This window comes from Artibeus jamaicensis, unplaced genomic scaffold (genome assembly GCF_021234435.1).
Source record: "Artibeus jamaicensis isolate MK-2021 breed Jamaican fruit bat unplaced genomic scaffold, CSHL_Jam_final contig_1998, whole genome shotgun sequence".
NCBI lineage: Eukaryota > Metazoa > Chordata > Mammalia > Chiroptera > Phyllostomidae > Artibeus > Artibeus jamaicensis.
Genome location: NW_026521407.1, coordinates 4,155,979 through 4,181,003, shown reverse-complemented (window position 1 = coordinate 4,181,003; position 25,025 = coordinate 4,155,979). Strand labels below are relative to the sequence as shown.

Here is a 25,025-nt window from a genome sequence, read left to right as displayed (position 1 = left end):
ACCTCAGGGGCAGGGCGGTTTTTAATCTCTCACAGACGAGATCGCCCTGCTTTTCTCATTCCCCCTTCTATTTAACTCTGTGCCTCCTCGGTTTCCCAACACTGCCTGGGACGGCCCTGCACCGCCCTGCCCCCATGCCTGTCTCCCACCCTCCCTGGCGCATCGGTGTGGAGTCCCCGGGCCTGAGGGAGCACCTGGCTGGAGAGGGCCCCTGAGCACTGTGTTTCTGGTTACAGCCGCATTTGGTATTCCCAAGTGGGGAAGCTCTGCGTACCCGAGCATAGTGAAGGCCTGGAGAACCCCAAACACAGGAAGAGCCTGATTACGCTGGTTCCACCAGAGGTTTCCTGGGATTATGCGGAGCCTGATTTGAATGGGTCCCGAACCAGCGCACCCCTGGGGACGTGTGCGGCGTGCAGTGCCCTCGCCACCCTGTGTGCACACAGCCTCCTTGCCTCTTCTCTGGCCACCAAGTGGACACTTCCAAATGTCTGGCTGGTGGGCACTGTGTGGACACAGCCTGGGCCTGTTGGAGGAGTGGGTACCAGGCTTGGGCAACACTTCCTGGGAGCCTCGGCCTTGCCCGCGGGGGCCGGTTCTCCACAAGTGGCTGAGGCCTTTTCCTTCGGAGCTTGTGGCCTCCTTCCACCTGGTCCTCGGGGCGGAGGAAGCCAGCGGTGGGTGTAAGGGAGACTCGGCCCCCGGAGCCGACCCCCTGGGAGAAGAAGCCCCTCAGCCTTCTCCCTGCCAGGTCAGGAGCCCAGCCCTTCCTTGGCCCCAAGACTTCGGGCAGTGAGAGCCTAAGCACAGTGGTCAGGCACCTTGAAGCCCCGGCGGGGGAGTGTGGGGTTGGGGCAGGGAGAGCAGCAGTTGCCTTCCAGCCGGTCCCACTCCTGACCGCCCCCAGAGAATTAGTGTCGGGGACGCTTCTGGCAACACGGAAAGCAAGTATTTAAAATTCTGCAACTGTTTGTGCCAGTCACAGTACGGACGGAGAGTAAAACCGGAAAGTCTCTCTCCTTGCCAGAGGCAGCCATGTTAACAGTTCGAGGTACCCATCCATGATGAATTTTTTTAAAGATTTTATTTATTTATCTTTAGAGGAGGAGGAAAGGAGAGAGGGAGAGAAATATCAGTGTATGGTTGCCTCTTGTGCATTCTCTGCTGGGAACTGGCCTGCAACCCAGGCATGTGCCCTTGACTGGGAATCCAACCGTGGTCGTTTTGTTCGCTGGCCGCCGCTCAATCCACTGAGCTACACCAGCCAGGGCGGGGTGATGGATTTTTAAAAACACATGTAGAACCATACTCTGTGCTTTTCTGTGACTTGCTTTCTGCAAGATTTAATTTAATTTGATCTGCATCGATACATCTTCGTCTGCCCCATTGCTTTTTTTGTTTTTTTTTTATCAGCTGCACAATATCCCCGAGTGTCAAGGTTCCCCTCATGCATTTGACAACTCCGCACTGGCAGACGTGCTCGCTATCCCAGCAAAATCAGCGGTGTCACAGACACCTTCCCACGTATCTGGGGTGGGGGGGGCACCGGCGGCAAATGTGGGCTCCTGCGCCTGGCACACGGGAATCAGAGCGTGAGAATGAAGACCAGAGAGGAGGCTGAGCTCCGGAGAGGACCCCTGCGGCTGCCTCCACAGCCTCCCCTGGTCTGCGCCTCTCCCTTCCTGCTCCCCGGCGGGCGCTGTTGACGGTGGGACCCAGCCTGTCCCGCCTGCGGCCGCCCGCGTGGCTGCAGAGCTGCCCCAGCTTCCGAGGAACTAAAAAAAAAAAAAAAAAAAAAAAAAGGAAAGAAAAAAAAAACAAGGCGCGCGACCCTGGCGCTGCCGTTTTTATTTCTTGTGCCTAGAGCCCTGAATATAGACTTAATCACCCCCAGTAACCGCGGCCATCATATTTTTGGTTGCATAAGCAAACCAAATTAGAAATCTGGAGCGCGTTCAAGACCTTTGGATGCGAGCGCGGGGGACCAAGGGAGAGACAGATGGGGATTAGGCGAGTTGAGCATCAGGAGAATAATTTCCTCTTTTAATTTGGGTCCCATCGACGAGGAAAGCTGCATTAGCGGCCCAGTTACATAAGCGGCTCCCGTCCGCGGCGCGGCGAGCCGCTCCGGGCCTCTGCCTTTGCGCCGCCTGCCGGGCCGCGGGCGCCCGCCACGCCAGCCTCGCCGGGGGGCGGTGGGCGCTGTAGTTAGTTCGCTGAGCGCCCGAGCCCTCCGAGGGCTCGAGTCGTCGCAGGCCACTCAGCTCAGAACTTGCACTCGGGATTTGGACTCGGTTTGCCTGGAGAGAGGCTCTCGGTCCAGGTCATTGAGCAGAACGGGCGTGTTCGGCAGGCCCGGGGAGCACTGACACGGCCCGGGAACGGCCACTGCGGGATGGTGTGACGTACCGGAGAGCCGGCGACCGCCAGAACGTTGGAGGAGGAAGAGAATGGGCGGGCAACTCCGCAGCGCGTACTCGGAGATATTGGGCGGCAGTGCCCAATGGCTGGGGTGAGCCCTCCGTTCAGATGGGAAACGGTAACCCGGACACAGAATTAAGTGAAAAGGACAAGATACAGAACAACATGAAGAGTGTGGCCTCGTTTATGTTAAAAGTAAAAATACACCACAGATGCCCAGCCAAGCTCTCTCTCTCTGCATCTGTAATGTGCTCAATAGTAGTAGATACTTTCGTGATCACGGGTGATCACTGCCCTGATGGGGACGGTCCCCTTTGGAGGGTGGCAGAGAGTAAAGGAACGTCCAGGGAAACTCATATCTGCTCTGTACACTCCTGCACTATTTGAGTTTCTCACACCAGAAGGTACTTGTGTCATTAGGAAACAAACCGCAAAGGAAGGAAGGCTGGGGGCAGACTGGGAGGCGGAGGCCCGACTCCACCTCTAGCCTCCTGCTCGTAAAGCCAGTTCGGAAGGGGCGTGCCCACGGTTGCAGCAGGGAGGGTCTTAGAGAGTGAGTGTCCCAACGCCTTGTTATCTGAATGGGGTACTGAAGCCCAGGACCAGAGATGCACGGGCCCCAACCTTCCATGCCAGCTGGCAGCAGGCAGTGGGGGCAGGAGCTGTGGTTGGGTAGCCTGTGGTTCTTTCACCGCCAGGCCGCTGTGCCCGCCAGTTCTCAGTTATGCTGGTGGTATCACACTGGTGCAGGAGAGGCGGGCAGGAAGGAAAGAGCTAGGTACTTGTGGGGCAGAGTAGGTGGGGGTAATTTGGCATCCGTTCATCCAACAAACCTGTTGAGGGCTATGGTGGATTTAATGCATGTCTACAAATTCTTCAACATTCTTCCCATTGAAGAGTGGGGCCTCTGTCCCCTGCCCTTGAATCTGGGCTGACCTTAAGGACACAGCTGTAACTTGTGGCACGCAGTGGAAGTGACACTGCCTGACTTCCAAGGCTGGATCAGAAAGGGCCAGGCAGCTTTCTTCTGGCTCTGTTTGGGTCCTTGCTGTGGGGGAAGCCAGGCTAGGGAAGAAGTTTGACTACCCTGAAGTAGCCATGCCCGAGAGACCAACGTGTAGCACTGGACTCGAAAGACCAGGCAGGCCTGCAGCCAAGTGCCAGCATCCACGGCAGCCACGTCCATGGGCCACCAGACGAGCTCTCAGAGGACGGCGGCTCGTGGCAGACCCCTCCCTGCCCGAGACCTTTGCAGATTCCAGGCCCACAAAACCATGAGCAAAATAGAAGAGCAAGTTTAAGCCTCTAAATTGTAGGGTGATTTGTTAGGAAGCAATCGTGTCTGAGGAGGGGGTTGCTCCAAGCCAGGCATCACACATGGAGGAGCAGAATGATGAATAAGCACAGTCTCTGCCCCCAATAAACTAACAACTTAATGGCAAAGCTGGACACACAAGCAGATAATTATAATATAATGTGGTAAGCACAACCATGGAGTCATGCCCCCGTAATGTAGGAGCAGAGCTGGAGTCTGTAATCTGGTCTGGGTGGGGTCTGAAAAGATTTCCTGGGGGAGGTGACATTGAACCGGCTTTGGAAGGTGAGTAAGGGCTGCCCAGGTAAGAGACGAGGTGTGAAGGAAAGCTGGTCCTGGCAGAAGAGTAGGACCAGTAAGCCCCAGAGGTGAGAAACAGAATGATGTCATTCGGGGGCCTCCTTTTGAAGCAGGAGACAGAGAGGGGAGGAGATGAGGCTGGGCAGGCATCAGAGACCCCTGATCATGGAGCCTTGAGGGACAGGAGAGCACTTGGGAGCCACTGAAGGTGGAGGTGGGAGGTGGAGCCTCCAGGGACCGCAGCCAGGAGGATGGGGAAGAGGAGGGGGAGATGGGAGGCAGATAGATCAGAGAGGAGGCAGAAGCCTAGGAAGGAAAATTGGGGGGGGAGCATCTCAAAAAAGGGTGGGAGGGCTGAGATGTGAGAAACATTTAGGAAATAAGTGGTCAGGCCCGGGTGCCTGGCTTGGAATGTCAGGAGCAGCTCCCGGTGTCTATCGGGGGTGGCGGCTCAGACGGCCCTGGAGAAGGAGTGGGTATGATTTGGCCTTTCTGCAGCGTGTGGCAGGTCCATGTGGAGATGTCCAGCAGCTCATTCGATGTTTAATCTAACACCTGGGGAGGAGGTGTAGTGATCACACGTGCTCCGTGGAATGTGTCAGATGAATGAATGAATGCATGCATGCATGTGGACCAGGTCATCACTAAGTCCGTGAGGCTGGATGAGGTGGTGAGGGATGCGGTGTGCACCCTGGAGGCTGGCCGCACTGCTCCAATTGGCTGGGCAGGGGCGGGTGGCAGCCAAGTGTGGTGCAGGCTGGAGGAGCCTTGCTCAAAGTTCCAGGAATGTGTCCCAACAGGTGGGCCATGAGAAAAGGCGAGGAGGAAAGCACTGAAGTCGAGGGAGCCGGCTAGGTTCAGATCCAAGAAACATTAACATCAGCAAACAGTTTACTCGGTTTCAAAGATGCAGGTGTGGACGTTTGGCTTGCACAGAACAGCTTCCCTCCGACCCTCAGAGACCAACTGCCTGGCAGGCCCCGATCAGGGGAACCTGAATAGGTTGTCTGTGAAATCTAAGGAATCTGTCTGACCCCGGGATCCTTCATCATGTCTGCTGGCTCTTCCCAGGAACCCCAGCGGCTCTCGGTGTGGGCAGGACCTGCGGGTCCCCTGGGAGCTGTGACAATCCTGATAACCAGGCTGTAACCTGGGGGAGGCCAGGGCAGCAGCATTTTAAAAAGCTCCTCAGGTAATCCGCACTGGCAGAAGCAGCATGCACATCACGGGTAGCTCGTTAGAAATGCAAATCTCAGACTCCGCCCTCGACCAGCTGAATCAGCACCTCGGGAAGGGGGTGGGGAGCGGGAACCCAGCAATCTGTGGCTTAACCAACCCTCCCGGTGATTCTCCGTAAACTTCGGAGGCTCATCACCTCAGACTCAGGAGGTGTGAGGCACAGGTGGTGCCTGTCAGTAATCTGACACATCCGAAAACAACCAGCTTAACAAGACGTATTTTCTTTAAAAACAATTTTTGAAAAAAAAATTTTACTCTCGTTGATTAATCTCCCAGGTCCAGGCAACTCTACAGGTTGGGCTGTTCTCCCTTATTCAATCGGAAAGCATCCCCACTCTGACGGAGGCATTGCTCAGCAACCCATTCTTTACAGTCTGGGGCCTGAAGCCCTCCTCATTCCCCAGCACAAGGCTGGCACCTAGTAGGTGCTCACTAAGCAGAAGTTTCTTCCCTTCCCTTTTTCCTTTGGAATTTTTAGAGCCCTGTCGTACACATACGTCCTCCTGCTGTTTTGATTGGTATTGAAATTAGTTGCATAGCCCAAGTGCCCTGCGTGGGGGTGGCCAGCTGGCCAGGGATTAGGAAATACTGGGTCTTATCCAGTCGGGGCTGGTTGAACTTTCTTTAAAACCTCTGCTGAGGCATCTAAAGGGAAGTGTATGGTGTGGGAGGCAGATCACATGGATGATTTTATTACATCTCTGCAAAATGACCTGTTCTATTTCCTTGATTCTATGACACAAGAGACTTACCAAGAGTTTTGTTGGGGAGGAGGTTTGGTGAGCAAAAAAATACAGGCATATTATGGGCATACATCAATTATAAAATGCATTTTATTTTATTTTTTTTTTAAGTCTTCACCCCAGGACAGTCTTTCACTGCTTTCTAGAAAGAGAGGAAGGAACACGCAGAAACATCGGCTGGCTGTCTTCCACATGCGCCCGGCCCAGGGATGGAACCCAAAACCTAGGTATATGTCCTGACTGGGAATCGAACCCACAGCCTCTCAGCTATGAGACGACACTTCCATGCTCCAACCAACTGAGCCACACCAGCCTGGGCAAAATGCATTGTCTTTTAGGAATGTGAAAAATGTGTATTTGTCTCAGAGGCAACGAAACAGAATTTTCCTATGAACAATGACTGCAAGGAATCATGAGAAAATACAACAGAGTGTGCTTGTGGGTTACAGGCTGTACTTGGGTCTTTCAGGTCTGAACGTGGGGTTTGTGTAATGATTAAAAACTCAAATTTACCCAGGGAAAGTAATCCCACTAGCCACAGTAGCCACAGAGTCTCCTGGGAGAGATGTGATAAGACATGGCCCCTGGGAAATATGCTATCACTCGGCCCTACCTCCTAGGACCAGCATTCGGCCCCGGCGCCACCTCCGGTAAGCCACTCCGGGCCTCAGCTTCTCCGCTTGCAATGGTAATCACGACCGGCTCTGCCTGACCTGGATCATGGCTGGCGAGAGAATGAAACACAGGGGCTGCTGATGGGGAGAGCAGCTAGAAATCCTAATCCATTTAGATCGGGAAGGGGGTGTTTCTGGCCCCCCACCCAGAATCCCCAGCCCGCAGCTCTGGTGGACCCTCTCTCCGCAACACAGGGCACAGCGGACCCCTCCTGCTTCCAGAGAGGCCTCACCTTATTTGCTGGCACAAACGCAATGCCTTACTGTTGCCCAAATCCCAAATTCACCGGTGCCTGGAAATGCAGTCCGCACAGAACACGCTGTGACACCCTGGGTGTGACCCAGGGGTAGCCCAGGGGCCCGAGATTCTCCCCACTAAGCTCTTCCCTTTTGTAGGAAACCATTTTCCAGAAGAGGCCTGATAAAATGCAAAGGTGTTATTTTAGGAAGATCAACACTAAGATTTAGAACATATGTGAGAGCCCACAGATCGTCCCAGCCTTCACAGGGCTTTTGAAATGTTTGAACTTCCCACAAAACAGCCACAATCCTTTTCATTCCTGTGGCTACTCTCCGGGGTGTGGTGGGAGCGGACGTGGCAGCCTCCGCAGGGGCTGCCGGGGCCCCAGGGCCCGGGGAGGGATGGCAGAGAGCCGGCCGTTGCCGGCCCCGGCCGTGGGCTTCCTGCAGCAGCCTGCGTTGGAGCATTTAGGGACCAGAGGCAGCGTCTCGCCCAGATTGTGAAGGCCAGCACGTTTTACACCTCCAACGTCAGAGTGGGGAGCCTTTCCAACCCAAAGAGGGAGAGGAGCCAGCTTGCACCTTCCCCCACCTGTTCAGCAGCGTTTGCTGAGTAACTGCTTTGTGCCAGGTGCCCTCTAGGGGACCAGTCGTCTCATTTAATTCCCTCGACAGCCCAAGCAAGCAGCATTATTGTCCCCATGCCAGATGACTAAACTGGGGGGGGGGGGGGCAAGGTCACAGCAGGGCTCCTCTTTAAGGAAGCCGTACCCCCATTTCTCCCCTCTGTTCCCGCAGGCTGGCCGGGCCAGGGAGGAGGTTGGTGGCCTGTGGTGGGACTTGCCCACTCATTACCCTCCGGTGCCTGGGCTGTTTTGCACTCTTGGGTTGGGGTCAAAGTCTCCAAGGGCCCCTTGGCCGGGGCTCTGAGCCCAGTGTCACTCAGCGACAGAGGTGGGGCTGGAGGACTGCATGGACTTGCCTGGGCATGCCCCAGGCGGGAGAAGGGACAGTCGAGTGGATGGGCCTGGCTGTCCGCCAGGCCCCGAGCCTCTCCACAGGGTGCCTTTTAAGAAGTTCCCAAGAAACACACATGTTTATTGGGACTCCTCTGCTTACAAAACTTGTATCTTGCAGAAGAGAAGGTACAGAAAATATGGCAAAGGTGTTTAAAAGTCACCCACGATGCCACCAGCTAGAGAGGACCCCTGTTAGGGAGTGTACTTTCTCAGTCTTCCAAAGGGATGGTAAATGTGAATTACAGCTAGATTTTATTCTTCTATGAGGGCAGGGATCCCAGGTATCTTGTGTTCTTTTTTTTTTTAAGGCATTTTTTAAAAGATTTTATGTATTTATCTTTAGAGGGGAAGGGAAGGAGAGAGGGAGAGAAACATCAATGTATGGTTGCCTTTTGTGCGTCCCCTGCTGGGAACAGGTCTGCAACCCAGGCATGTGCCCTGACTGGGAATCGAACCGCAGTTGTCTGGTTCACAGACCCGTGCTTAATCCACTGAGCTACACCAGCCAGGGCTTGTGTTCTTTTTTTATCCCTCTCCATCTTTTTTGGCTTGTTTGGAGACTTTTTTTTTAAAAAAATATTTTCTAGTGTGTAGCACAGACTTCAGGAAATACTTGTTCAATGAAAGAATAGTAGGCAGGGCCCAGGAACGGTTGGGGCCAGAGCCCTGGCTGGCTTCAGGCGCTCCCAGCCCTGGACTGAGAAGTCCTGTCGCCATTCACTGTCCAGTTCCTGGAATCCCTGGCATGTATTCAGCCCATATCCAACGTCACTGGTGTTTGTTGACCTTGACTTTGAATAGGCAGGAGACGCAGGTGCAGAAGTCAAGCTCGAACTCCGCTGGGGTCTCAGTCTGCTCCTGGAGTTCCAGGCAGAACAGAACCCCAGATGAAAGGAAGGGGGGGCTCCCCGCCCTGAGCACGCTCAGAGGTTACGGAGGGGACAGAGCTGAAGGAACCAGTCTTCAAAGACAGCAGTGGGGGTGGAGGTCGGACACCAGGAAGCTGTCAGCTGGGAGAACAGAGGCTCTGAGACGCCAGCAAAGGTCACGGAGTTTCTCTTCCTGGAAGCTTCCAAGGAGGTGGGGGAAATCTCTGTGGAGTGGGGCAGCAGCCAGCCCCACCCTGGCAGGGGGAGGGACCAGGGACATCAGGAGCCCTTCAAGAGAGTAAGGAGGCTGGGGCAGGCAGTGCACAGGGGAGGGTAGGCAGGAGGGCGGAGTGGGGGAAGGGCATGGTTTTCCTCACTAGGCAGGGCTCACCCTGCCCTTGGGAGGGGCCTGGTGTGTGGGTAGATGGTGGCTGGCTCACCCACCTTGGCTCGCCCCCCCTGAGATCTGGGAACTAGTGGGAGGCTCCGGACAGAGCTGGCCCACTCCACAAAGGTGCTGCAGGATTCTTCCTGGAAAACCAGCAGGAGGAGGAAGCTGGTGCAGCCAGGCTGCCGGCCAGTGCAGCCGGCCGGTGCAGCCGGCCCCCGCCAACAGGAGGCCCCAGGGAAGGGCCTCGGACCCTGGGTTTGGATCCCGACTGCCACGCCTACCTGGGTGACTGCGAACAAGCACAGACTTAACCTCCCTGAGTTTACGTATCTTCCACCGTGAAATGGGGATAAAACAACAACAAACCCAAACAGCTTTCCTCTGCTCACCTTCCCCCCTTGGGGTCGCAAGACGAATTAGGCAGAGGGGCCTGACGTATCTAGCTGTTCAATAAACCTCACCCCCCCCCCCCCCCAACGATGGTTCTCAAAATTGACTACACACCTGGAGACGCGGCTAAGCCACAGTTCTTCCTCGGCCCCTTCCAAGCAGGTCTGTGGTGGGCCTAGATTTGCCTTTTCACAAGACCCAGATGTTTCAGAGGTGGCAGCACCCCAACACAGAACTAAAAAGGTTAAAGGGTTGTTCCCAGGCAGGGGTCCTGAGCAGGAATGCAGGGTCTCCCCAACCTCAAGGCCTTGGCCACCAGCTCAGGAGACCTGGCCTGGGCCCCACCCTCCCCAGAGCACGCCGGGGCCTTGTTGTGAGCTGCTGGTTGCTGGGATGCGGTGTGGGCTTTGGTCTGCCTTCCCCACCCCTTGCCAACCCGCCCAGCAGGCCCCACTGCCTTGGCAACACATTGCAAAGTCCACACAAAGGGAAACTGCAAGGGGAGGCTGGTCCTGCCTACGCTGGGAAGGAGTTTCCATGGCAATGCTGACATCACCAGGCTGGGGCTCTGCAGAGCCAAGCCCTAAATGGAGGTGCCTGGGTGTTCCCACTGCAGCCTCAGGAGGAGGGTGACCCAGGGGCCCCGCTTGATTCTGGGGTGGCCTCCCCTGGTCACAAGCCCCATGCAAATCTGGGTTCAAAACGCAGCCCTGCCTCTGACTCACCAGGTGACTTTAAGCAGGCAACGGGGCCCGAGACTGTTTGTCTATAAAGTAGAGCTAATGATACTTGCCTTGCAGAGGGTGAAACAAAGTCACACATGTGGACAAGTGCATAGTAAATTGTGAAGACCTATTCTGATGGTGAGAGTCAGCTTCGGGTTACTTCCAGGGGAGCCCCCCGACTGCTGGGACCCCTTGATGTGGGTGGGATCCAGGAGAGGAGCTGAGGATTAGGGGGGAGAGGGCACAGTTACCCATCCACTCCCCCTGGGTGAGGGCAGGGTGAAGCGGTGCCATGCGGTGAGGAGAGTCGCAGAATGGGGCAACTGGGGGGCCCCGGAGGTGGCTCAGGAGTGTTCTGGTTTCATGCCCTGGGTTTGCTGATGAGGATTTGGGGGCCCAGGGAGCTGGTGTGACTGGCCTAGTCAAATCCTGCATTATGATGGATGTTGACAAGGGTGCCCTGTGCCCAGTGTGGAGCCCTGGGGTGGCGCCACCTCTGTCCTTCACACAGAGGGAGTCACTCTAACTGCTGCCAGAAACTAACCTTTAGAAGCACAAGGTGGGAGAGGGTATGACTGCCTGAGATCAGTGGAACTTAGGCTGGAGTCCACCCAGGTGTGCTGGGTTGAGGGGGTTGGGGGGGGGGGGAGGTGGACGAGAAAGGCCACACCAGCTTCCTCTCTGCTGCCTCCGTCCTGGGGGCTCTTCTCAGGGTCTGGGCGGCCTGTGCGGAAGGTTTCCTCAGTCATTTCCTGTCCCAAGCTCTGGCTAAGGGGCTCGCTCTGGTCTCCAGCAGTGCCCCCAGCCCTCCCTGGGCCTCAGCCATGGCCAAGGGCAATTCTAAGAGGACTCAGGCCCCTCAGAGCTTGCTGCCCATCCAGCACATATCTCCACCCCTTCCACTCTCTCCCCTCCAGCCTGTTCACGTCCCCCAATGTTCAAAGGAACTGCTAAGGCCTCTTTCTACCCACAGAGGCTCAGCCTACGCTCTGCCCCCCATTTTGCCAGACTATGCTCAGCTTTCACCCAGATACTCACACCCAGGCCTCCCTCTAGCCCAGGAGACCTCTTGAGGGCCCTCAGCTCCCTTTGGGGGAGGGCAGACTCCCCACCTGGGTCACACGTCCACCTCTCGGGAGGCTCCTGTGAGTTCTAGACAGCCATTCGGACCTCAGTGTGCCGCGCTCGTGTTGGGAAGGCTGCAGCCCCTCTTCTGTCTCTCCTCCCCCTCCGGACTCCCCTCCTCCCGGGGAGGGGGGAGGGCCAGGGCCTGCTACTGGGGGGGGGGGCGGCGCTGTGCTGCCCAGCAGCCTTGCTAGGAGCTCAGGAAGAAAAGGAAACTCTCCAGGGCCCCGTGCAAGGCCCCTCCAACCCCGGGGTAGCAGGGGGAGGAGCTTATCTCATGCAAGCCCTGGCCAGGCCCAGGGTCCCCACAGACACTTCACCCTCGGTGGCCTTGAACTGACTTGTGTTCACCAGGCTATAGCCTTCTGCTCAGTTGGACTGCAACCTGCCACTGTTTGTCTGCAAACCGGTTCTGTAAGAGCGGCTGCAGTCCCGTGTCCCGGGGGTGGTGAGTCGCCCACCAGGGTGCCCTTGAGGAGACAGGCCTGTGGGAATAGGAAGTCTGGAAGGTGTGGGGAGAAGGAACAGCCCTTCTGAGGTAGAAGTCCAAGGCCCCCGCAGCGGAACGTGGTGCCCGCTTGAGACACACTCTCCCCGGCAGGAGAGCACCCCAGTTTCTTCTGCAGTGGTCTGGCCCTGTCCAAGGGTAGTGGTGGGACTTGGGACTCCGGGACAGCTGTCCCAATCGGAGGGAGGAATTGGTCAAAGGTTGGGAGCACCTGGCAGGAGGATCTCTCCTTCCTCACGAGGTGACAGGCTTTCCCTTGGCCCCCTCCCTACAGGAGGGCCGGCCCGGCGTTGGGCCTGAGGCCTAGTGTCCCTTTCCCAGAACACACTGGGGCGGAGCGGAGCTCATTGGCCACCTACTCCGTCTTAGTGAGGCTCCCAGAGCTGGCTGAAGGCCTTTTAACACTCTGGGGGCTCAGTTCTTGACTCTGGCTTGAGCATGCTCAACTCAGCCAGGCACCTGTTTCAACGATGGTTTTGCAGGAAAAGCAGTCAGCCTCGGGGTGGGGAGCACCCCAGCTGCGGCCTGCCGAGGGCTGCTGTCCTTGGCCCTCTCCCCGTGACCCTGGCTTCCGCCGCCCACTGACTGTGCAAATTCCTCCTTAGAGCACCTCTGGCCCAGGCACAGCGTCCAGCGGCCCCGGGGGAGCAGGAGCCAGCTGCTGAGGGGGAGGACACCGCGCTCTCCCCTGAGGGGTCCTGGGTCCTCCCTCTCCAAGTGCCTGTCCTCTCCAAGACAAACCCCTGTGGGTCCTCAGCCCTCAGCAGACCTGCGCTCAGACCAGAAGCACGGCCTCCCGGGCTCCTCTCCCGGGATTTCTGAGCAGGTCTGTCGCAAGCTCGGCAGCCGCAGGCCAGCCTGTGTCTGGGCTGGCGTCCAGAGGCCTGGCCTCCCTCAGGCTGACCCGCGACACTTTCAACGAGGGCCTGATCTCGCTGATTCAGTTGCTGTCTGTGAAACCGGCCCTGCTTACAAAGAAGGCTGTGGTGGGGGCCGATGAGAGCCCACGTGCCTGCTGGGTCACGGGGCAAAGTGCTGAACAGAGGGAGGACGGCCCCCACCCCATCACACAATCGAGGGGATCGAAGGCTGACAAGGACATCTGACTCAGCTGGAAATACCAGCGATTGGGAGGCAAAGCCTCCCCGTCCCCCCACCCCCCAGCCCGGCCAGCTCTGCCCTTCTGGCTCAGTCACATGGAGTCGGGTCCGCGTTGGGCCAGGAAGGCCGGTGACTCACAGTGAGGTCACACTCCTCTTGGCCTCCATGGCTTGTCCTGTAAAATGGGTGCAGAGGCTCTCGGTTAAGCAACATCCCGATGAAAGGCCCTTGATGGCTGGGAAACTCTGTTATTACCATTTCCACCCCCTTCGCTCTTACTCATCCGCCTGGAAGATGTCAGAAAGGAAGAGATGCTGGAGAAAAAAAGACAGAATAAAGGAAAGAAGCTTCCCTCGCAGTCCCGCACCCCAAGCCAGCTGAGTCTCACACTGGCTGGTTGTCTGAGCTGGTGGCCCCTTCCCTGTCACTTTTCACACACGGCCAAAGGCAAGTTACCAGTTAACCAGCCCACGGGAAAGGGGGGCAAACTCCACAGACGGCAAACCAGCAGGGCCTGTTTGCCGGGATGAAATGGCCCCACTGCACCTGGTCCATGGCTGCCCTTCCACAGCCCTCTCTCCACCTGCTGCCATGCCCAGCCCAGCACGGTGACCTCGGCAAGCCCTCTAACCTTTCTGAGCTTTGGGGGACATGGGGGGACATGGGGGGAGGGGCCACTAGGAGAAGCTGAGATGGGGGCTTTGGGGGGAAACGCGCAGACATTCTAAGGGGTGAGTAGGCAGTGTCCCCCAGGCTGGCCAGACAATTCAGAGCAACCCATGGGGCATGGGAGAGGTGGGCTGGGATGGGAGCTTCATGGAGAACCGAAGAGAGGGAGGTCCCCAAAGTCTACAGACTGGGGGGACATGGGAACCAGGGAGGGGGCAGTTCCCAGTCTCCTTCCTCTGCCCTCCCACAGCCAACATCAAGGTCAAGTCTCCCATTTGGATTCCTCCCCTCAGGGCCCCCATATCTGATACTCTATAGGTACAATCGATGCTATTGAATGCTTACTGGATACCTGGCTGGCTCTGCTCCCTCTCCCCAGAAAACCCCGCCCCTGGTCAGGTCAGCACTCGGACCCCTGGACTAGCAGAGCAGGAAGGTTCTTCCGGATTATGGGGCAGCTGACGGAGGGTGGAGAGAGGAGCTTACGTTTTATTTTACCCGCCCCCCCCCCCGCAATTCTATGCCTGAAGTGACAACAGATTACATACTTTTACCCTTCTTAAAGTTTTAAATAAATTGAAGTTATAGAATAGCTCAAAGAGCCCTGGCTACTGTGGCCATCCTGCAAACGGAAAGGTCACCAGTTCGACTCTCTGACAGGACACCAGCCTGGGTTTCGGGGTTCACCCCTGGTTGGGGCACAACTACTGATGTTTCTCTCCCTCTCTTTCTTCCTCCCTCCCCCTCTCTCTGAAATAAATAAATAAATAAATAAATAAAGGTTAAAAAATAGCTCAAACATGCAGAGAAGTACAGAGTAATGTCTCAGGTAGCTACATGCCCACCACTAAGCTTGAACAAATGTTAGCATCTTGCTATATTTTCTTTAGGTCTCCTTTGGTCAAAAAGTTAAATGTCAGTAAGAACCAAAATTCCATACCTAACCCAACTCCTTCCTCCCCTTTCAGAGGAGGCTACTAACTTGAAGTCACGGCTTTAGCACATGTGTATTTTTATACTCTTATATATAGGGATCCATAAGCAACCTACAGTGTAGTTTTGCGTGTTTGTACAATGAAGTGTGAATACATGGGCTGGGGACCAACGCTGGGTGCAGGGTTTTCCACCCAGTTCTCCAGGGCTTCCAGGGAGGGTGAGGGAGGAGGCAGTGCCCAAGCTGCTCACGCTCTTCAAACGGAGCAGGCCTCTCTCCTCTAACTTATACCAGGGGCTTCTGTCTGAGGTTCCTGTCCATAATCACCTCTCTGTTTGGAAGTCACAAATGGAAACCCTTCCCCTGACAGAGAATGAGAATAGGGCCCAGAGAGGGGTGGTGACTTGCTCCAGGTCGCACAGCAGGCTGAGTGGCAGAGCCTTCTGGTGCCTGGCCCAGAGCTCTCCGATTCCCCACAGGCCTCCCTTCTTAGACAAAGGGAAGGGAGCTGGCCACCCAGCCCCAAAGGCCAATTTGCTCCTGGGTCTGGGAAAGGCAAAGGGGTCTGGAATGGAGCCTCTCAGGAAGCCCAATGACCGCCCACCTGGGGAGTGGTAGGGTACAGGGGAAGCCCCGAGGCCCCACAGGCAACCAGGAGCCGGCAGTGGGCGGCGGCCGAGCACCGGGAATGGAGCTCCTCCAAACCGAGGGGTGGACACGAGTGAACTAGACCGGGGGTTTTGAAGATTTAGTACAAAAGAGACGGTACAAGATCTCATTAATTTTTGTATCGGTTACATGTTGAAATGATAATATTCTGGATGGGCTAGGTTAAGCCAAACATCTGCCTAAGATTAATTTTACCTGTCTTTTTTTCACTTTTTAAAAATGTGACCGCTAGCCCTGGCCAGGTGGTTCGGTTGGTTGGAGCACCAAAAGGTTGTGGGTTCAATCCCCAGTCAGGGCACACACCTGGGCTGTGGGTTTGATTCCCCAGCTGGGGTACGTACTGGAGATGACTAATGGATGTTATTCACCTCGGTGTTTCTCTCTCTCTAAAATCAATAAACATCCTCAGGTGAGGATTAAAAAAATGTTGACTACTGGAAAAATCCGAATTATGTGTGTGCTGGCAACTATGTTTCTGTTGGACAGCGTTGCCCGACGTCTTATGACCAGCAGCCAAAGGCAGAGCAGCTGGACCTGGGGCTGGAGGAGGAGGAGGGGCCCCAGGGGCCCGGAGCTGGGGGCTCCTTTCAGAGCTCTGTGTGGGCGCTGGCAGTGATCAGGAGGGATGAAACAAGCAAGCGCCCCCTCCGCACACGTCAGGGGCTCCTCTCTGAGACCCTCCCTCCTCTGCCTGGTCTTCCGAGATCCAAGCTCGCCCTTGTCTCTGTCCTTGAGAGCCAAGTCTGAGTCAGAGTAGACTGTCTCCACCTGGCATTTCCATTCTCCCCGCAGCCTGCACAGAGCTGGGGAGTCAGGTTAGAGTGAGCGCCCTCTTCCAGATCTCCGGGCTCCCTTTTCAGTGAGGAGGACAGGGGTCTTTTCTGCCCCACCCATCTTTCCTGCCACAACCGAGTTGAGTACTGGGGATGGGCTTTTCCTTTTCCTTTTGAACACCCCTCCGCCCCAACCACTTGACCTTGGGGAGAAGGGTTTGGTGGTCCAGGGTGGACTGCAAAGACTCCCACCGGGCAGCAGGCGTGCTCTGGGGCTCCTAGGGGCAAGAGGGGCCACTGAAGAGCCTGAAGCTCTCTGGACCCAGCAAGTCTCCAGTCTGGCATTGTGGGAGATGTCCAGCCCACCCCTGGGGGACCCCTGCCAGATCTGTCTTCTCCTGCACCATCACGCAGGTCTGTGATGCCAGCCAATTATTCTGTCTTCCCCGGAGCTGGCAAAGCATGACACTTCCCTATTGGAAATTCTCAGCTATCTCTCTGTGCAGCTGGGATCTGTCAGCCAGCAGCTTTTCTCTGTGAAGGTAGGGGTGAGGAGTAGGGGGAGGGGGGGCAGCAGCGCCTATCAGAAAATGAGAAAAATGCCAGGCGCTTAAGTGTGTGTGACAGATAGCAACCTTTTCTTGCCATGGGGGAAATGGAATCCTGGATGTAATGACTTCGGAGTTGTCAGCGTTTGGGGGAAAAACACCCAGCACCCTCCGCTACTACCAAATAATACAAATGCACCTAGTAAAACACTCAGATAATGCAAAAGTCCCCAGAGCTTTCAAAAGATTGACACGTTTCACCCTTCATCGCTGGCTTTGGCAAATCCAAAGGGGGCACTCCCTCGCCCCGGTTCACTTTGCTCTGAGGAGTCAAAACAACTGCATTTTATAAGACACCTCTCTGGAAATGTGCCTCCTCATCTAGAAGAGTCGTCACCAGAGGACTGTGCTCCAAAAACCGCAGACGATGAAGAGTGAGCCTCCGTCTTGAGAGTTCACTGTTTTTAATCAAATAAAACCTGCAACAAAGTTAATTTGACACATAGTTAATGAGATAATCATTGTTGCGCTTCATGGGAATTAGGCATTAATGGGAAGCAGTTTTTATAAATGATGGTAATTATACTGTTGCCTTTCCTCAGCCAAAATTTAAAAGTTTTTTTTTCTGCCTGTTTGGTTACTTCCGTTGCCTGGGCTGTCAGTCTCCGTGACACAGAAGGTTCCTGTGGGTTTCTGGGCCCTTTCGTCACTGGGGCCGCCCCACCCTGCCCTCACCCGGGTCACAGGCAGGTGGCAAGGTCTTGTGGAGCACCGACCCTGTGCCTCTGTACGGAACACTGGGCTCCATTCTCTCCTGTAATCCTCACAAGAATCCCCAGAAATGGGTATTTTTAGCTCCTGGTTCACAAAAGAGAAGCCTGAAGCTCAGGGCGATCAGGCCGCCCTCGGTCACAAGAAGCAGGAATGAGGGGACCTGGGCAGCATGGCCCTGACGCTGCAGCAAACCCCAGTGTCCCCGTCCCTGGCTGCTCTCCGAGCCAGCCTAGCTCTCTCCCTGCTCCCTGGGGACAGCCAGACCTGGGCAGCTGAGGGCAGTGGACACAGTGGGCTCTGTGCCTGCGCAGGGGACAGAGCATGGTCTCCGGGCTGCGGCGGGTGGAAAGGGTTCAAAGGCAGCTGCATCCACATGAACCGAAGTGTAAATCCCAGCGACTCCTGCACTCATCCTGTGACCCTGGGCGTCTCAGACCCGCCTGGGCCTTGGCGTCTTCACCCACCAAGTGGGACAGTTCGGGGTGCCCATGCTGGTCCAGTGAGCTGATCTCTGTGAAGCCCTGGGGTGGGGGTGAGTGTGAACAGGCCCCTTCCCAGGGCGGCGTCCAAGTGGCAGCAGGCACCAGAGGCACAGGGATTCGGGGATGGCAAGAACGTATGGGAGACGGCACATTGTCCACAGAGCTATGTGACTGGGGACACCCCATGGGTGCAAACACCACGGGCTCTTGTGGGGACGCGCTGTATGGAGGTCAGTCCAAGTTTCACGAGCCAGGAGAACCCCCACCTCCATTCCAACTCTCCCCTAAATACCTGAAGTCCCCTCTGCAGTGCTTTGGAGCCACTCTTGGTTAGGAAAGGGTTAACCCCCAGTGTCTAGCCGGGGCCTGAGGGTCAGCCAGCAGGAAACCCCAAGTGAAAAGGCAACAGGACAGAGAGCCTGCAAATCCCTCCAAGGCAAACTGCTGCCATCTTACCACGCTGCCCTGGGCCCGCCCCCTTTGCCGTCACCAGCAGGGGACAAAGAGAGGTTGCGTGCAAAGGTACTTAGTGTTCTGCGGCTGGGGGCCCCTGGGAAGCTCTTGTCACCTGGCCAGGTGGGGATCCCAGGGCAGGACCTAAACCACCAGGGTCGTGGGCGGAGCCCGTCTGAGCAGAGCCTGTTGTAACACCCGGAGAAACCTCTGCCCTCCGGCCCCGGGCCACAGGGGTCACCAGGGTAAAGGGCCACCTGGGGCCCTTGGAGTCCTTCTCGGCCAGCCCAAGCCACGGATCACGAGGCTGGGTCTGGGCTTTAGAGTCAGGCACACTTGGGACCGGGTTCCACCTCTGCCCCCTTTCAGCAGCAAGACCCAGTAGCAGCGAGCTACTTATTCCCTCTGAGATGCAGTTTCCCCATCTGAGAAATGGGGCTAGTTGTTGTGGCTGCTGTGAAGATAGATGCATGTGCTCTGACTTGCACGCTCTGCCCAGTGGCTGACTCAAAGGAGGGCTCTGTCAGTGCCAACCATTCATAACTACAAGAAGCACAAGGATAATTTCTTCCAGAAATACCTGTCGAGCGTGTGCGACAGGACCGGCGCTGCTCTCGGAGACATGAAGGTATGTCTGACAAGTCCTGCCCCTCCTACAGGACACGCGCAGGAATAATGCTAACTGAAGTTTGAGAGTGCTGAGTGATGTGAGAGAGGTGTGTCAGAACAAGCATTCAGGGAAGGCTTCCTGGAGGAGGCAGCATTTGAGCTGGGCTTGGGCAGGTATCTAACTGTGGAGGTGGGGGAAGAGAGAAAGGAAGAAAACAAAGGCCACAGAAGTCTAAGGCACAGGGTAAGCTCTGTGTGGCTTGAGTACAGCATCCAACAAGGGCCCGAGGGAGCAGCCAGTCTGCGGGTGAGGGAGAGCGGTTCTGTCCCCTGAGCCTTGCCGGGTGAACCTTGAGCCAGCCACTTCCTGTTTCTGAGTCTGATGACCAGTTGGTTCCTCATCCCCCCTCTGAAAACCTCAGTTATCCCCTACATTTCTCCGCATTCTCCGTCTTCACAGGCTGAGTCTCTGCACGGCACTCACTAAAGGTTTTGATCAAAGCTGGAAGGGACCAATTACAAGCAAAGCGGAAAAAACCCTCTCTGGCTTCAGTGTGGGGGTGGGGATGGGAGGATGGGATGGCCATCACCTTGGCCCAGAAGGGATGAGGAGAAGGTGGGGAAGGTTATGGGAGGAGGGGACAACCCTTCACACCTGGATCCCTCACCTGGTGATCTTGGAACCAAGAGAGGGGGGTCTGGGGTGACGATTCCTGGGGTCAGAACTCAGAGCCTGGGAGACGGGTGGCTAACCTTCAGCCGGAGAACCCAGCCTGAGGGGCAACCACCACGCCAGAGGGGGAGCAGTGAGGTGATGGTGACGTGAGCAGGCCGAATCCAAGGCTCCCCTAAGACATCCAGGTGGAGTGTCCTGCAGGGAATGGAGTTGGGAGAAGGGGTGACAGGTATGGAAGTCACAAGATAGGGCCCAGACTTGAACGCCAGGGAACCCGCCCAGCTCGGGGTCTTTGACCTGTTCCGGGGGAGCCTGGGGTGCAGGGGTGGGGAACAGAGAGAGAGAGGGAAAGAGAATGGCAGGGAAGGGACGCTCTTGGAACTGCTTCCCCTCTGTGGGGTGAGAGGGGGTCTTGACAAAGGGCGAAGGGACCAGCTCTCCTTGCACTTGGTTTAAACCCCTGAGACGGCCGGAGGAGCAGCGTTGGTGCCCAAGTGCAGCCTCTTTGCCAAGGCACCTGGACTCTTTCCCTTGGGAAGGTCCTGAGTGTCTCGTCCTGGCCCCTTCTTGCTTCCACTAGCATGAGCCCTGAATTCTGGTGTTAACTGTGGGTCAGGCTGCCAGGTAAGCAGCAGAAGGGTCTGTGCAGGGGGTGAGTCTGGGGGCACAGGCTCCAACCTGCTGGTCGTCTTCTCTGTTAGTAGACGGGAGGCCAGACCTTGGTAGGCGGGACCAGTGTGCCCAATGAGTGAGTGACTGATGTGCTGGCCAACAGAACACGCCCAAGCCTACAAACCCGGCAATAGAAGGGATGTTAAGGACCGCCAGTCCTAGGCTCTCTGCTCTCTACCCCAGGCCAGAAAGGAGCAAGAGGGAAGAGACCTGGAGTTGATTTTATCTTTCCAAAAGCCTCAAAAAAAAAAAAAACCCAGAACATTTATCTGAGTGAAGGCTACACAGGCTTAACTAAAATGTCAAGTTTCTTTGCTGGAATTATAGCGGGGAACATGCTAGATGTACAATTATTTGGTCATTACTAATTCGGAAACCTGTTTTATGTGAAACAAAACCGGGGCGTGCTGCTCAGAAGCTCTGGTCGGTTTTGTTCTCTACGAAGTCGGCTTCTGAATTAATCATTACTGAATAAATGTAATTTGATAGCCCTCAACTTTGAAAACATGGCCTCTGTGCGCTTGTGTGTTTGCGTGGGCCGAGACACTCAAAAGTTCAGAGGCTCTCATTTTGCAAATGAGAGAACTGAGGGGCAGGAGCGACTGCCCACCTTCGGGTCACATCATGGGGCCACATCATGTGGGGGGGTCCCCACAGCGGGGGGGGCCAGGCCCCCCAGGTTCCTGAGCCATCCGTCACCCTGGGCTCTCCTTGGCGCTCTGCTGCTGGGAGTTTGCTGGGAGTGCAGCAGGTGGGAGGATGGAAAGCTCTAACCAATTCTGTCCCTCCAGGCCAGGGCCAGCAGCTGCCTAGGAGATAAGGAAGGGGGACCCTTGGGAATTAACAGCCTGTGGATTAGAGAGATTGAGGGAGGCAGAAAAACAGGTGCAGGTGACAACAGGGATGGGGGAGGGGAGACAAAGACAGAGAGGCAGAGACAGGGACAGAACTGGACAGAGTGGCAGAGGTGGGGCTCCCGAGACCCCAGAGGACCCCGTGTGGCCCAAAAGGCCAGATGTGGTCTCAGGCCCACCCTCTCTGGGATCCCACTGAGGGTTGGCTGGGTCCCCAAGGGCCCTGGACTGCAGATGGGAAGGGTCCGAAGGGAGCGCCTCGGCCTCGGCTCCTCTGGTCTCAGACACTGGGCAAAGGCGAGGTGCACACCTGGGGGTCAGGGTTGCACTCTGACAAACCAGCAGCAGCAGCAGCAGCAGCAGCCTCTCCGTGGGCCACCATTTACAGGGACAGACAGTCCCTTTGTATCACAGGCCCTGCCCAGGAGAGCTCTGCTTGGAAGCCACCCTCTGAAAAATTCCTCCCCCCAGTGAGAGACTGGGAACCTAGTCTGGTGTGGGGGAAAGAGCACTGGGCTAAGAGTCCAAGGTCCCATTCGAAGCCCATGCCTTGTCCTGTCACCGACTCCCTGGCTCTCTCTGGGGCTATTAAACCATCCCCAGGCTCAGTCAAGGTCTCCGTGCGGCTCCAGGTAACTTGACCCAGAGCTTGTTTGGGGAACTGGGTGGGTGCTGGGGTGTTGCTTCCCTCCCCTGCAAGCTTGTTCTGTGGGCAGAAGCCACTGTCTATTTCCCGCCTCTGCCCCCGGGGGGGGGGGGGGCTGTCCCGAGCCCCTGGGTCCTGCGCTTGCGCAGCAAGCGGCACCTACATGAGGGATGGCTGGGCGCCCTGCCCGGAGCTGAGGCAGAGCTGCCCAGGGACTGCGCCCAGGCCTTCCTGTTCAGCCAGAAATTCCAGCCTTTTCAGGATCGAGGGCCAGAGGCAGGGGGCCTTTTCCAGGCCGCTGGGGAGCCGTTTTTCCAGCTCGGCAGTATCACTGGGCCTTTCGGAGGCTTCCCAAGTCCTTGACTGGCTTTCCCCGAAAGGTGCTGGGTCCCAGGGGGTGCCGGCTGTCCTGCGGCCACCTCTGACAAGACAGAGGCTCCGGCACACCCAACCAGGCCCTTGGAAGGGAATTGTTTTTTTAAATCAACTTTATCGAGGTCTTTATTTATATACAGCCAAATGTACCCATTTGAGATGTACTATTTAATGAGCTATAAATGCGTATGTATCTACCACAATAAACATAGAACATTCCCATCGCCCCCAAAGGCTCCGTCTGGGCCTCCTTCTCAGCCAATGCCCACCCCTCCCCCGCCACAGGCAGCCTCTGATCCACCTTCTGTCCCCAGCAATTAGATTTACCTGTTTCATGTGTTGCCGTACAAGTGTGTACTCTTGCGTCCGACTTTCCTCACTCAGCGTATGAATCTCAGGTCCCAGCCCTGTCACCCTGTCTCCGGGCGTCTGTTCCTTTGTGCTGCTGAGTAAGTGGGGTGGATCAGTGACTGCTTGCCCGGTCCCTGAGTTTGGGCATCGGGCTGTGTCCAGTCTGCAGCTCCTATGAATAAAGCTGCTATGGACACGGCGTGTGTCTTTGTGTGCACGGACGGCCTCGTTTCTCCCGCCTCAGCACCGGGAGTGGGCTCTCTGGGTTCTATGATGAGCGTGTGTTGCGCTCTTTAAGAACTGTTTCCCAGAATGGTTGCACCGTTTCACACTGTACGGGCAGGAAGGAACTGTGAATGCAGCCCTTCCTGTCCTACGTCTGGGCCTTTTCCCTTCCCCAGGGACTGAGCAGGTTTTGTAAGGCGGTTTGGTGCTTCGGAGGGAAGGAAGCCTCGCCAGAGAAGGCTTCCTGCGCGCCCCACCCCCATGCCCCACCCCCAGTGGCTGCTTCTGGTTAAGATTAAAGTGGCTGTGCTGGGTAGAGCAGAGCTTAAGGATCTATTTATACCTGAGTTGAAGCAGATGCATTGTTGGCTAAAACACTGTAATTATTTTCCTTTTGCTCGTTCTTACCATCCTGTGAGAGTGTCTTTAAACAGAGCTACTGCCACTCCGGAGTCCCACCCTGCCTCCCCCCCCGCCTACCCTCTGCACCTATCCCCCTGCCCAGCCCAGGGTAAAACCGGCTGGGCCTGGGGCAGTGGACGCTTCTGTTCTAAGTCCTGCCTTCGCCCCAGCGCACGCCGACACCTGAGCAGGCCGTGTGTGCAGCCACAGAACTGTGCTGTTTTGCTGCCAGGGTCCCAGCCCAGCTCCCCGCCGCATGCATCCACTCTGTCGCCAGTCATCACACAGTGCCGGGACCCCCTAACAACTCCAAAGGGTGCTGCGGCCCAGAGAGAAAGGACGAAGCTTGCCTTTTGTGTTGAGATAGCTCACTAATTGCCCAGACATGGGAAAGTACACAGGGAAGGATTTTCCACTGGAGCAAGATTAAAAAAAAAAAAACCAGGAGCCTGGTGCATCTGCCCAGCTGGTCCTATCCTAGCCAGTCCTGCCCCTGTTCTGAAGTTTGGGGGTGGGACCGACCCCTGCCTCCTTCGGGATAAATTCAGTCTTCTTCATTGTAAGACTCTTGGGCTGTCGTTGCTCTCAGATAGCAGGGCACCTAAGAAACTGTCCCCCCCTGCTTGGGAAAATACCGCCACCCAGCCCGGGAATAGCTCACTTCACCGATTTCACATGCCGATTCCTCAGAAAGCATTTCTTGTCGCGATCCTGCCAATGCCCGCATGGTCTGAGTGAGTCCACAGCTAACATGGCCTTCACTAGGATGATGAACCTGCACTGTGGCTCCACTTTAAGCTATCCAAATAGCATTTAGCCCCTTCTCGTTATTCCTGTTAGTATCCACTTAATTCAAAGATTGCAGTATAGCTGTGAAGTGTTGAATTTGGTACAGGAAGGTGTCTCTTTAGGTTAACATTTATTCTAAATTGCCTTACTCCAAACCTGTGCTGTGCAAGATGGTATCCACTAGCCACATGTGGCGATTTATTTATTTAAGATTTTATTTATTTATTTTTAGACAGAGGGGAGGGGAGGGAGAAGGAGAGGGAGAGGAATGTCAGTGTGTGGGTTGCCTCTTGCACACCCGGCACCGGGGAACCTGGCCCACAATCCAGGCATGCGCCCTGACTGGGAATTGAACCAGTGTCCTTTGGTTTGCAGGCTGGTGTTCCATCCACTGAGCGACACCAGCCTGGGCAATACGTGTGGCTATTTAAATATAAAAGAAATAAGTGAAATAAATGTGAGATTTTAGCTCCTTGCTTGCACCAGCCACATTTGAAGTGATCCACAGCCACACGTGGCTTAGCAGCTGCCACGGCGGACAGTGCAGAACTGGGAGGCTTCCTGTGCCACGGAGCGTCCTGTCGGGCAGTGCTGGTGTGAACACTCAGCCAGGCGTGGCGCAGCGCCTCTCCCACCGAGCGTTTTCTGCAGATGGCCCTTGGATGGCCCTTAAAAAAAGCTCAAAGATACGGTTCCTGCTCAAAATGATCTGCAATTCTAGAATGGCACAATGATGCTCAAGATTGAAGATAGTAGAGGACAGATATTAGACCAAGCAAAGATGGGCATGTGAGGGTAGACAGTGGGCGCGGAGAGAAGGGGGCAGACCTGAGGGGCTTCAGGGTCCAGCCCGGATGGAACGCGTGGGAAGGAATGTACGCACTGCCCAGGAAGGTTTCACGTAGAAGCAGTGACTTCTGGGATGGACATGGCGCTGTGGGCTCTAAATTTAAAAGGCTCCTTGGCCCTGGCTGGGTGGATCAGCTGGTTGGAGTATCGTCCTGATATTCCAAGGGGGTGGGTTTGATTCCCGGTCAGGGCATGTGCAAATGAGAATCAACCAA

At 56.0% G+C, this 25,025-nt stretch overlaps 1 protein-coding gene and 1 long non-coding RNA gene across 4 annotated transcripts; both read right to left on the bottom strand.

The window, feature by feature from the left end:
* Positions 1-8,874: 8,874 nt before the first annotated feature.
* LOC128626244 (uncharacterized) lies at positions 8,875-11,599 on the bottom strand. 3 transcript variants are annotated; one of them, XM_053657691.1, is made up of 4 exons: positions 10,871-11,220; positions 9,716-9,836; positions 9,265-9,500; positions 8,875-9,074 (listed from the first exon to the last, which is right to left on the bottom strand). In XM_053657691.1, the coding sequence occupies exons 1-4, from the start codon at positions 11,073-11,075 to the stop codon at positions 8,875-8,877; spliced, it is 762 nt and encodes a 253-aa protein (XP_053513666.1). In that variant the 5' UTR covers positions 11,076-11,220. The 3 variants fall into 3 exon arrangements, 1 of the variants encoding a protein (XP_053513666.1); XR_008390166.1 differs by lacking the exon at positions 9,265-9,500 and adding an exon at positions 11,439-11,599 and having other exon boundaries at positions 9,022-9,108; positions 9,716-11,050; XR_008390165.1 differs by lacking the exons at positions 8,875-9,074; positions 9,265-9,500; positions 9,716-9,836 and adding exons at positions 10,468-10,546; positions 11,439-11,599 and having other exon boundaries at positions 10,871-11,050.
* A 2,977-nt stretch (positions 11,600-14,576) lies between these two features.
* Positions 14,577-22,965, bottom strand: LOC119037443 (uncharacterized). Its single transcript, XR_005080196.2, has 3 exons — positions 22,522-22,965; positions 19,640-19,842; positions 14,577-17,132 (listed from the first exon to the last, which is right to left on the bottom strand). It is a non-coding gene; the product is annotated as an uncharacterized LOC119037443 (long non-coding RNA).
* Positions 22,966-25,025: the final 2,060 nt, after the last annotated feature.

What these genes read in the sequence shown, in the direction of transcription:
- LOC128626244 (XM_053657691.1), bottom strand. Translation starts at nt 11,075, where the DNA reads ATGACTGAGGAAACCTTCCGCACAGGCCGCCCAGACCCTGAGAAGAGC. An exon ending in CCCACCTTGTGCTTCTAAAG is followed by an intron (nt 9,837 to 10,870) that starts GTTAGTTTCTGG and finishes TAACCTTTTTAG; the next exon opens with TTCTGTGTTGGGGTGCTGCC. An exon ending in TGGCTTAGCCGCGTCTCCAG is followed by an intron (nt 9,501 to 9,715) that starts GTGTGTAGTCAA and finishes GCTTGTTCGCAG; the next exon opens with TCACCCAGGTAGGCGTGGCA.